General features: G+C 35.4%; 1 protein-coding gene across 5 annotated transcripts in view; it reads left to right on the top strand.

Moving 5' to 3' along the window:
- Positions 1-4,108: 4,108 nt before the first annotated feature.
- Positions 4,109-12,856, top strand: part of Odf2l (outer dense fiber of sperm tails 2 like) — a 38,633-nt gene continuing 29,885 nt past the window's right edge. The window contains exons 1-5 of one of the 5 annotated variants that reach the window (XM_046443279.2): positions 4,109-4,264; positions 6,536-6,587; positions 8,055-8,224; positions 10,168-10,303; positions 11,126-11,251. In XM_046443279.2, coding sequence (XP_046299235.1) covers positions 8,112-8,224; positions 10,168-10,303; positions 11,126-11,251 — 375 coding nt within the window. In that variant the 5' untranslated portion in view covers positions 4,109-4,264; positions 6,536-6,587; positions 8,055-8,111. Of the gene's footprint in view, positions 4,265-6,535; positions 6,588-8,054; positions 8,291-10,167; positions 10,304-11,125; positions 11,252-12,856 lie in introns of all 5 variants that reach the window. The other 4 variants (XM_046443277.2, XM_046443281.2, XM_046443280.2 and 1 more) reach the window with 4 other exon arrangements.

Genomic DNA, 12,856 nt, shown 5'->3' with positions numbered 1-12,856 from the left:
ATGCCTAACTCCAAACTTCTTCCTGTGTGGCAATGAAAGCATGTATTCCTTAGGGCATCTCTAGTTGGTTACCGGTTATTTTCAGCAGAGACTCTTAAAAACTGATAATGCCCTTCAGTAGATGAATGGATAGGGAATCTTTGGTATATACACACAATGGAACATTACTCAGCATTAAAAGAGAATAAAATCATGGCATTTGCAAGTAAATGGATGGAATTGGAGAATATAATGCTAAGTGAAGTTGGCCAATCCCCTAAAATGAAAGGCCAAATGATTCCTTTGAGATGAGGATGCGGACTCATAATGATGATGGGGGGAGCATGGGAGGAATGGAGGAACTTTTGATAGGGCAAAGGGGAGGGAGGGGGAATGAGGGAGTAAGGGGGTAGGAATGATGGTGGAATGAGATAGACATCATTACCCTAAGTACATGTATGAAGACACACATGGTGTGAAAATATTTTGTGTACAATACCAGTACAAGAACTTTGAAGATAGATATTGTATTTTCTTATAAAGTTAAATATATTTGTTTAACTTTGTGATAAGCAATTTCATTCCTAGATAAGAAAATTGAAACTATTATCTTCATAAAATGATTTTCTAAGAAGAAAATTGAAACTATTATCTTCATAAAATGATTTTCTAAGAATGTCATTATGAATAGTAACCCTATTTACAATAACTAAAAACTGCAGTCAGGTATCGTGGCTCACACCTGTAATGCCAGTTATTCAGGAGGTTGGGCAGGAAGATCACAAGTTTGAGATTAGTCTTAGGCCCTCAGCAACTTAGCAAGTCCCTGTCTCAAAAAAATAAAGGCTAGGGATGTAGCTTAGTGGCATGGCACCCCTAGCTCCAATCCCTAGTAGAGGGAAAAAAGATAAGAAAAAATTCATTTAAAAAATCAAAACAAAGTGCAAGCACACGCGCGTGTGTGCGCGGGCGCACACACACATACACACACAAAAAACTGCAAGCAACCTAAAAACCTAATGTGTTATCAACAGGATAAAGGAAGGATAAACAGATTATATTCATACTCAGCAATAAAAAGTAACAAGCTACCAAAATATGCAATCTTCTGTATCATCAGTAGATCTGCAGCTTCTTTTTCATCTGCTTGGGGTATTCCCTTTTGGGATGCAGCTGCCATGAAAAGCAACTCATGCTGGCCATATGTAGACTCACATGGATAGGATGGGAGTGGTCCTTGACTCCTGATTGATCCCACCAAGCCATCAGACATGAGTAAAGTCATCATTGATATTTCAGCCTCAGCTGCAATCTGATTGCAATTTGATGATGAGACCCAGTTATCAGTACTAAGAGGGAAAAAATCTAGTTGAGCCCTGCTTGGATTTTGAAAACACAGAATCGTGAACAATAAAATGGTTGTTGTTTTAAATTATTAAGTTTGTTAACAACAACAGAAAACCAAAAACCTTTTGGAAAGAGTATATGCAATTCAGATAATGAGAAATAAACTTTATGAAAATCCAGGGCACTGCTCAATGAATTTACTATGGTTAAGTGGTCTGGGATGTATTAGGTTATCTTCTCAAAATGAAAGTTGTATCACCTTGCTTCCCTTTAGACTATGGTGTTGGCCAAGGTCATTCATATAGATTCATTCAGGTAGGGATATGGCTGTGCCCTGAAAATCTATGATTCACAAACCTGGTCATTCTGGTGGGTATCTGTTAACAGGTGGAATCTGATTGGTTTTGCTCCATATTAACTGGATTTCTTACATAGTAACTGGTTTCCAAGAGAAGAAAGTAGAACCTGCTAGGCCTCTTAATGCCTACATCTATAATTGGTCCAATATCACTTTTTACCATATTCTACTGGCAATTACAAAGCAAGGGGAAATGTATATACAGGAATGACTGGAGTTGTTCAGAAGCCATCTTTTGAAAATTTATCACATTACCAAACCATATTTAAATTGATTTTTTATTTTGCTTAAGTATTATTTGAATTCACCAAATATCTTAACAAATTTGTTATTTTTACATATTTGTTGCTTGTCATAGTTTGGATGTGAGGTTTCCCTTGAACACTCATGTGTGAGATAATGAAAGAAGGTTTAGAGAAGAAATGATTGGGTTATGAGCCTTAACCGGTGAATTAATCCCCTAACTGAATTCACTGAGTGGTTTCTGAAGGCTGGCAGGGTGTAGTTGGAAGAGGTGGGTCATTGCGGGTATGCCTTTGGGGTAAATATTTTGTATCTGGTGAGTGGAGTCTCTCTCTACTTTTTGATCATCATTTGAGATGCTTCCCTCCACCACTGTCTTCTGCCATGACGTCCTGCTTCACCTCCAGCCAGGAGGAATGGAGCTGACTGTCTGAATTGAGACCTTAGAAAACCTGAGCCCCCAAATAAACTTTTCCTCCTATATAGTTGATCTGGTCAGGTCTTCAGTCACAGCAGTGAAAAACCTGATAAAACAATTAACCATTAGGAGGGAAATCACAATTTCCATCCAATAGGATATACTGTTGCATACTACACTCAAACATGACTAATGGGTTCAATGTTTATTGAATACTTGATGTTTTACATGCTTTATATCAGGAATTGATACACTATATCCTGTGGGCCAAATGTAGCCCACTATTTTTGGAATTAAAATTTTGTTGGAACACAACTAAACTCATATGTATCCTGTATGACTTTTTTGTGCAACAATGTAGTGTTACATATATGACAAGGACTATATAATCTTCAAAATCTATAATATTTCCTATTTGACCCTACATAGAAAAGTATGCTGGCCCAACGTTTCCATATTTTTCCTTACCGTTTTTTGACAGGTGGTCAAGGGTGTTTGAAATGGGCTAGAATGGGTTACTTTTTTTTCCCATTTAATAACAGTAAGAAATCATTCCCCCCAAATTCACTATCCAATCAAATTTTTAAGAACAAATTTAGATGACCAACGATGCCACATTTATTTGGCTTGGACAATCAGCTAAAGCAGTCAATTTGACCCTCAATGGAACTTATTTATTAGGAAGTCTAACTTTAGATTTTGTGACTATTTCCTCACAGATGTCTTTTAAAGTTAGTTACATCTAAAATCAATGCCATTTAATTAAGCATTTTTCACAAGTGGAGTTTGTTTACATTTTTTTTTCAAGTTAGCAAGGTTAGCTAGAATCCTAGGTTAGCACTGAAAAGCCAAGTAGAATTGTTCTTTATCCCAAGTCCATTGGACCCCTCCCCTCTTTTACTGAAAAAATTGGCCCAGAGAAATTAGTTGGTTTGCCAGAGGTCACAGTACATTATTGCTAAGAGTAGATGTTTAAACCACAATCCCCAGAAACTTTTCAGCATTTGCAAACATATAAAAATTACACATTATTAAATTTTAACTCTCATGATCTTTTTGCTGGACAATCACAATGCTGGGGGAAAAGAAGGCATTGTTGGTATCATCAAAAGGAACTATTTAGTAAAATCAATAATTAGAATGGTTAAACGGTTCAATTGATAGTTGCTCTACTTATGAATATGTAGGCCTAAATCTCATAACTAGAACATGAAATAGAAGCACTGAGTGAAATTTTTATTCTCAATAAAACCTTGTTCAGTTTGTTCAGGAGTTTATAAATCATACCAACTGGCTGTTGCGCTGATTAAAAAAAAAAAAATGAGAGCTGGAAGGCATTTTGAAGAACACAATGCAGCTCCTTCATTTAACAGAGAAAAACCTTAGGCCCAGGTAAGGTTTTTGGCCAAACGATTCCATTTATTTTAGACGAGGTTTCTTTTAAAAGCAGTTGCCTTAGCTTTTTGAAATCTCCGCTTTTAAGCAAAAGCTGGGCACTTCCATCCTAGTGTCTGAAAGTTCGAAATTGGCTTTATTTCCTTTCCCAGATGAGCTGTTAAGATTTTCGGTGATTAAACACAAGTCCTGTCCTTTCCAGAAAACAAAAGCTTTTGTTATAGCGAGAAACAAAGGCAGAACAAAGCACATCCCCGGCCCCGCCCCCTCATTCCCGCCATAGCAGCGGGCAAGGCGCTAGCGAACTCGGGCCAATCGGCTGCGGTCCCGACGGAAGGGGCGGTGCAGCCGTTGCCAAAGAAGCCGCTTGCCGGTTACTAGCGTGGCATTGGTGCCTTAGCACCCGGCGGCACTCTTCCGCCGTAAGCAGTGTTAGGAATTCTTCCCCCTCCTTAGCCTTCCAGCCACTCCACTATTCCCTGCCTCCTGCTCCCTCCTCGCTGATCCGGAGCTGAGGAGCATAGGTACGTAGGCCGAGCTTTACACTTGCGTCAGCCCCCGCGGACCCTCTCACCGCGGCGGCGGGATGACGTCACCGCGACGTGCTAACGCAGCAGCGGCGGCTGAGGCGCGCCCTGGGGGTCTGTGTGGGAAACTTGACTGGACTCCTGACTGTCTGAGGGGCGGAGTGGGGTCCTGTAAGAGAAAATCCTCGCCCTCACCCTGGCTGGATTTTAATCTGCTTTTGCATTTACCCTCCACTTTCCTCAGGGAAAGGGCGGCGAGACTTTACTCCTAGAAAGGGTAGCAGATCTTAGTGCGAGGCGGGCTGGCGCAGAATGGGTCCCCGGGAATAGCCCTGTTTGTTTCAGAAATCATTTGGCTGTATTTTAAGTGCCCTTCAAATTTTATGCCAGATCGTGGAAAGCTCTGAAGCTCCAAAAGTGAGACATATTTCTGGTAGCCTCAGGAAATAATTACTTCTTCAGGATCCTCTAGGTCCCATCCCTTGGTGGGTTTCTCGCTTATGGCAAGTGCTAGAGGCTGACTTGCATTCAGTTCCAGCTCTACCATTTAACCGCCTAGTGATCTTGGGCGGGTCACTGAACCTTCTTGACTTCAGTTTTCCTTATCTGTAAAGTGGGGCCAATAATGATCATTTTTTGGGTGGCTATAATTAAAGTAAACGTGGTCTTCCATGGGTAGCTCTGAATTTAGGTGACTTGTGAATGATGCCTGTTATTTACTGAAAATAACAGTTATCAGACTCTGACTGAATGTTGGGGAGAGGCCATTTCAAAGCAGTTTATCTCTCATCTGATGCATAATGTTACAAGTGTCTTAAATATATTTAATGGTGTGTTACCTTTTTTTTTTAAGTTGTAAATGGACACAATACCTTTATTTTATTTATTTATTTTTATGTGGTGCTGAGGATAGAAGCCAGTGCCTCATATGTGCCAGGCAAGTGCTCTGCTGCTGAGCCACAATCCCAGCCCATAGTCTCTTACCTTTTAAGGAAAAACAAAAAAAAAAAAAAATCTGAGCTCTTGAGCTTGGCTAGCAGTCACCCCATTTAGTGTATCCAGCCTCGTGTCTTCTCCCTTTCCCTCTTACAAGCCATGGTCCCTCGTGTTTCTAGCTCTTTTTATTACTATTTTTATTAGACATTGTTTTAGCTTTTCTGCTGCTGTGACTAAAAGACCTGACCAGAACAATTTCAGAGGAGGAAAAGTTTATTTGGGGGCTCACAGTTTCAGAGGTCTCAATCCACAGACAGCAGGCTCCATTCCTTGGGGCTCCAGCAGAAGAGTGTGGTGGAGGGAAGCAGCTCCCATGATGATCAGAAAGCAGAGGGAGAGAGAGAGAGAGAGAAGAGAGAAGGAGAGAAAGAGAGAGAGAGAGAGAGATACAGATATGCAGAGATGCTCCACTGGCCAAGTACAAATATGTGCCACAAAACCATGCCCCCAATGTCTTACCTCCAGCCACAACCCTCCTGCCTTTAACTACCACTGAGTTAATGCTATCAGGTTATTAATTCACTGATTGGGTTAAGGCTTTCATAACCCAATCATTTCTCCTTTAAACCTTGCATTACCTCACACATGAGCTTTTGGGAGATACCTCACATGCAAACCATAACAGACATTATATCGGTACATTTTTGTGGGATATAGTACTATAATCTGATATATGTATACAGTGTGTAATGACCAAATTTGGGTAATAAGCACTTTGATTTCCTCAAACATCAACCATTTCTATATGTTACAACTTTTATATTCTTACTATGAAATATATCATAAATCATTATAAATAACAGTTATCCTACTGTGCTATAAGAAAACAACCAGTTCTTCCTGTGTTTTGGTGTCTCTTATCTAACGTTTCTGTGCCCATTCCTCCTTATCTTCCCTAGTCTCTAGCGACTACTATAGCATTTCATTTTTCTGAGATTGACTTTTTAGTTTCCACAAAAGAATGAGAATTTGTGGTATTTTCTTGCTCTTTCCAGTGTTGGACCCCCCCACCCAGAATGCCTTTTCTGCTCCTGTTTGGTCAACTCACACTTGTTTTGTCAGACTCAGCTGAGGTTGCATCTCCTTTGGAAAGTCTCCCAGATTCCTGCCAGTTGACATTCACTGTCCTTTGGCTTTTTGTGGTACACCATGAATCCGTTTCACAACTTCTAGCACACTGGATTTTAGTAGTCTAGTTACTGCTTCTCGCTCTTTAGATTTGTAGTGTGTACCTTCAAGTAGCTCATTCTTATCCCTTATTTCCCTGTACAGAACGCTTTTCATCTTTTGGATACAAATTGAATTAAAATCTGACGGAATTAAGGCAAGTTTGTATTTTTTGCTGTGTTGATTTTTATGTTTACTCATATGTTAGCATTTTGAGGCTTTTCGTTCAAAACAGAATTCTAGCAATTTCTTGCTAGTAGTCTTGGGGAGCAAGCTAACCATTCTAAGACTGATTTTTTTTTTTTTTTAATCTGTAGACTTTGGATGTTAATAGCAACTTTATGAGGCTTTTTGAGAGATTATGTTTATAAGGTCAGGCACTGTGCTGTAAATGGCAGCAATTATAATTGCTTTGAAGGAAAGAAAAATGCTTAATGATTATCTGGTATAGGATGCTGACTTTATTTGTGATTAGACAATGTTCTGAACATCTTTGGTTCCATCTTCTTTTGAGTAATTTAGCTCTTGTCAGCTGCTTTCATTTCAAAAGTGTCCTATGATCTGGTTACCCTAACTTGTATTTGAGGACCTAAACCTATGCTGCCTACAGTGTTAGGTAATTTTTCAGAGCAGAGGGTGATGGGTATGATATTTACCCTCAGAGAGTTAGTAGAAAGTTTAAAAACATGAGCACTTATGGAGCAATTAAATTCTAAACTATGTGACTTTGAAAATATTATTAGTTGTTTAGGGATCTTGATGGGTTAGAGGAATCAGGGCAATACTTTGGGAAGGAGCAGAGAACTTGGGCTTTGTATTTACAGATCAGCCATTCTTTCTGTCAATTTCAACTTTCTGTATTATTTATTTATTTATTTTTATTTTATTTTTTTTTTTTGGTGGACACAACATCTTTATTTTATTTTTATGTGGTGCTGAAGATCTAACCCAGCACCCTGCGCATGCCAGGCGATCGCCCTACCGCTTGAGCCACATCCCCAGCCCAACATTTAAATTTTTTAAATGATACCTCCAACTTTGAATGAAAACAATTAGATAACTTAGTGAAGTTTGGAACTACTGACATCTATGTATTCATTATTACCAAAAACTATCCTAGATTAAGCTGAGAATAAGAATAAATAAATTAAGTTTTGAAAGGTCTACTGTCAAAAGAATATCCTGTCTCTTTTTTCTTGCTTGTTTGTTTCTCAACTAGTATCGGAAATACTTTCGGATTTTCACAGTTCTAGGCATAACAAGTTTCTTATTAGATGGGCCTAATGGAACTGAAGATGATAATTAATCCAGTTTGTATATCCGTTTTCTAGTTCTGTTAGATGAAAGTGTTATTGTAATACTTCAAATAATAGACTAATAAAGATTTCTACACTCTTAAAATTAGGTAGAAAATAGAAGGCCTTTTGAAAACAGTCTGTGAAAATTGGCAACAGATGAGTAATTGTGCTATGCAATTTTGCACTGATTTAACCACGAGTAGCAGTTATAATTTTGATATTTGTCTTTAGAAATGTTCTTTGATATATCATTAGGATCTTTATCTTATAGGGTAATAACAAAGTCTCTACTAAATAATAAGTTCAATAACTAAAATGTTTCCTAGCTTTCAGCTTATGTGAAGTTGTTATTGAAGCCATCTATAAATCTGCTTACTGAATTTATGGAGAAGCCTAGAAATGATGGAAGTCATTCAGAAGAATTCTTTTCCCATCTTAGAAGTTCATCAGAGAAAGAACATTTATCACGACATACTAGTGAAAGTCGTCTCAGCTGGTATTCTCATCATTATGAGAGGAACTCTAATATTCTGATTTCAGGGTTTCATCTTTTGTCCACAATGTAAATCATTTAAGCCAAATGCAATATTATTTCAAAAATATTTATCTTCAAATTTATTATTCATTGTTTAAAATATATTTAATCTGAATATAGATGTATTCATTAAGCAGGACTTAGCTATGCTTTTTAAAATTACAACACAATTAAAAATGAAAATCTAACCTATTAGAAATTTGTAAAGTAAATCTTAACTAAAGCAAATGAAAATATAAATGTAAATAGAATGGGACTGGAAATGTAGTTCATAAGTACTGATTCATTATCATTTAATATATTGCTCCGTAACAAATATTTATCATATTTTACTGATTTAGAATGGGAAATGCACTTGTTATTTATAGGAATCATTATTCCCCAAAACAGCAGTCTTAAAATAACCATTATTCTCATTATGGATAGGATAGTTGAGTTTCTAATTTAATTTGTTTGAAAATAACATTGTTTTGTTATATATATAATAATTCTTGACTTTCTGTCATTTTAATAAGGGACAGATATCTTTTATAGCCATGATTTTCTTAGGCCCTTGAAACCTTAAGAAGAAAATCTACCTTGTGACATAGCCTGTAAGCTGCCATAAGTTTTTAACAAGTCACTATATTATGTTCTGTGAAGAAAAGAAAATATTATCAATAAAATTTAAAAAGTGCTTTCCTATCACCTGGAATTTTATATATAAATGTTGAAAAAACTCCCTTAAACGTGGTTACACAGATTTTTTTATCCAAATAAATTCTGTTACATAAAAGTAAAATGTAAGTGAAATAGTTTCTCAAAGTTTCTTTTTTTTTTGATTTTAAAAAAAATTTTTTTAATTTGTTTTAATTAGGTGCACGTGACAGTACAATGATCTTGATATATCATACATTTGAATCAGGTGATATGAAAGCACTTTTTAAATTTTATTGGCATTTCTTTATGCTGAAAGTCTAACCTTTAGACTTTTTGACTCAAAATTTTCCTTCCTGTTAAAGAGTAATGGTGATATAGCATTTCTTAGGAGCATCTTTAAATGAAATCCTTGGTAGCCAGGAGACAGTCTTGATTTGTCTTTATCTGTACACGCCGAAATTTCATAGAATGGTTTTGGAACTTTTGTACTTAACCAATTCTCTTAACCCCTCTTTATGACCCTTTATTTCTAGGAGTTCCAAAAGTGTTGTATCCTTTAACTCTGGGCTATTCTTCAAAGTTGTGTATACCCATTTTATAAATTTTGAGTGTGTATAGATAAAGACAGGTCAAGGCTATCTTGTGGCTGATGAAGGTTGTGAGAAGCATCCTGAATTCAGCATGGCCAAAAGAAAAAAAAATCTTACAAAAACAATCAAATATTTCACTTTCAAGTGGTAATAAATGTATACTAAAGCCAAATGTGGAGGATTTTTGGAGACCTGCAGAACTTTAGTTTGTGTTTCATTTGTTTAGCTTTTTCATTCATTGATGAAGGACAGTTTTATGAAGGACAATGAATTTCATGGAAAGATTTGGCAATAAGGTCTAGAAAGACAAGTCTCTTAATTTGGAGTAAGGAAGAAGTTGGAGAAGAAAAAAAGATATTTACACTTTTCATTTTGTAAACCAGAAAAGGGATTTTGAATAATTATCAAACAGCACAGTTAAATGCTGCTATTAGTCATCTTTGTGTTTTACATGTCTAAATATTCTAAAAATTATCTTTCTGTGTATACATCGTGTAGAAAAAGTATAGAAATATATAGAAAAAATGCACACGTTTTTAAATGACAAGTTAATATTGAATATTATAGAAAAATTTATAGGACTGTAATATTTAGTCCATGCTATGTTTATATAAAAAGTATAACCAGTTAATGTGATAGATTTAACTTAAATTTTATTTATGCATTTGTAATTAGCCTGGACCAGGACATCCGAAATGATGAAAAGATTGAATTGGGGGCAACACTTAAAGAAGCTGAGTTGGCAACCTGTTCTATAGAATTACTTTTGCCATTATTTAAAAATGCCATTGAAGAGATGAGTTTTGAAAATGTGAGTATTTGATTTATGAACATTTAACAAAATGAAAAACTAGTGCAGTATTCAATGCATTAACTGATTTCTCATATCTTGAATAGGTATGGTCATTTGTGGGTATTTAATACCCACAATGGGATTTATCGGTGTTCTTTATTCCGGTGTCATTAAGTACTTTTCTTTAAAAAAGAAAATCTCTCTCTCTTTCTCTCTCTCTCTCTCTCTCTCTCTCTCTCTCTCTCTCTCTCTCAGGAATGCGCTAGATAAGAGGCCAGGCTGTGAACTGTATATCTTGGTATTCAACTTACCTTGCCTTGAACTAGAGATTCAGCTTTTTCTCAAAAGTTAGTTTATAGAGCTGAGATGTAGCTCAGCACTGGAGTGTTTGCCTAACATGGGCAAGGCCTTAGATTTAATCCTCATTACCTTTAAAAAAAACTAAAAAGACTGAATTTAAAACCAAAATCTTCAGAGAGATGAAATGTATCTGTATTTCTATAGTGCTATTTGGAATAGAAAACTATTTTAAAATTTCAACATGCTGAGGTTTGAGTTAGGGAGAAAAATAGAGTGTATGCTGTAAGTTTTGTTAGAATAAGTACTGAAATACTTCTAGAGTTTAAGCCTTTACTTTTTATTTTAATGTAATGTACTTTGTAACAGATCCTACCTGCTGTTAACAAATTTTACTATTATTATGTGCATTAGAATGATCTTGTTACTAGGAAAAATGTTCTTTGATAATAATCTTAATATTTTAGGGTATTTTACTTTAATGCCATATCTTAAAATGTATACCTGGTACTTATAATATGTCTGGTTCTTATATTTTATCAGGCTAATCTTTCTGTCTCCAGTTTGAAGATTTCTAAACAGAGGGAAATATTAACAAAAGAATTAGATACGTTTAAACGGGTAAAACTAGCCTTAGAGCATCTTCTTAGAAAGACCAACTACAAACAAGTAAGGCATCAACACTAAACATCCACTTAGTAATGATATTCCTCACGTGAATGTTATTTATCTAAAAACTAAAATATTGATATATTTGAAGTGAAAATAATTCTTTGAATTTTTGTTTGAAATAGCAATAATTAAACTAACTCCTATTTTAATGTTTTATAAGCATGAAAATAGTATGTTCTATAGAAAATATATTTTTTCTATATTCAGAATCTTATAATTTATTTGATTACAATAAAATATACATTCTTGGAGTTTAATCTCATATACATTATATTTATGTAATTTTCTTTTAAAATAAAAAATTTTTAAATATAGATACATAAAACAAATTTTATGTATTAATGGGGGACAATGTAATGTTTTGTTATATTTATACTTTGCGTAACATTTAAACCTATACATTTCCTTAAACATTTGCCATTTCTTTATGGTAAAAACTTTCAAAATCCTTTCTTTTAGATTTTTGAATTGTACAGTTCAATATTGTTATCTATAGTCACCCTACTGTGCAGTAGCATACCAGAGCTTATTACTCCTATCTAACTGTAACTTAGTACCCATTGATCAACTTTTCCCCATCCTTACATCCTGGCTGCTCTCTACCATGTCTTGTTAACCACCATTCTACTCTCAACTACTATGAAATATCAACCCTTACCTTTCACATATGAGTGAGGTCACGTGGTATATGTCTTTCTGTGCCTGACTTCTTTCATTTTAACATTCTGGTCTCCCGTGTCATCAATGCTATTATGAATGATAGGCTTTCATTCTTTTTTATGTTTGAATAGTCACACAATGTGTGACTTTCTTTATCCATTCACACTGGTTGATGGACACTGAGGTGGTTTTTATTTCCTGGCCATTATGAATAGAACAAATAATTCTTGACTTTCTTTTGTTCTTTACTGTGGTGACATTTTCTCAGAATTGTAAAATATATTGAATATTGTTACCTAATATTAGGTAACAGTTTTTGTGACTTTTTTAGGTACATGCTTAATTATAGAAAATTTAGATACTCAAAGAAATACTAATAATTTCCTCAGTAAAAAGTACTACTTTTTTTAATATATATATTTTTTTAATTTGTGGATGGACACAATACCTTTATTTTGTTTAAAAGTCACTACTAAAAGTATTTTATAATAAATTTTATATGTGTAGTTTTTTGTTATTTTACTATGTACGTGTTATTTTTGTGTTTTAAATAACTGAGAACCTACTATTTCATTGTTTTATAACCTGATTTTTACACTTGACACTGTATCATCAGTGTTTTAGTTAGCTTTTTCACTTCTGTGACCAAAAGATCTGTTTAACAATTTTAGAGGAGGAAAAGCTTATTTTAGGGCTCAAAGATTAAGATGTCTCAGACCACAGATGGCTGGCTCTTCTGTTCTGGGTCTAAGATGTGGCAGAACATCTTGGTGGAAAGGCATGGCAGAAGAATGCTGCTCAGGACATTACACCAAGAAGCAGAAAGAGACTTCCCTTCACCACGTACAGAATATAAACCCCAAAAGCATACCCCTGTGGCCCAGCTCCCTGGTCATCCTACCTGTCTACTTTTACCACCTACTTAATCCCTATCAGGGGATT

This window comes from Marmota monax, unplaced genomic scaffold (assembly GCF_021218885.2).
Source record: "Marmota monax isolate L192 unplaced genomic scaffold, Marmota_monax_Labrador192_F-V1.1 WCK01_AAM20220418_F8-fsc00046, whole genome shotgun sequence".
NCBI lineage: Eukaryota > Metazoa > Chordata > Mammalia > Rodentia > Sciuridae > Marmota > Marmota monax.
This window is presented reverse-complemented; position numbering and strand designations above follow the sequence as displayed.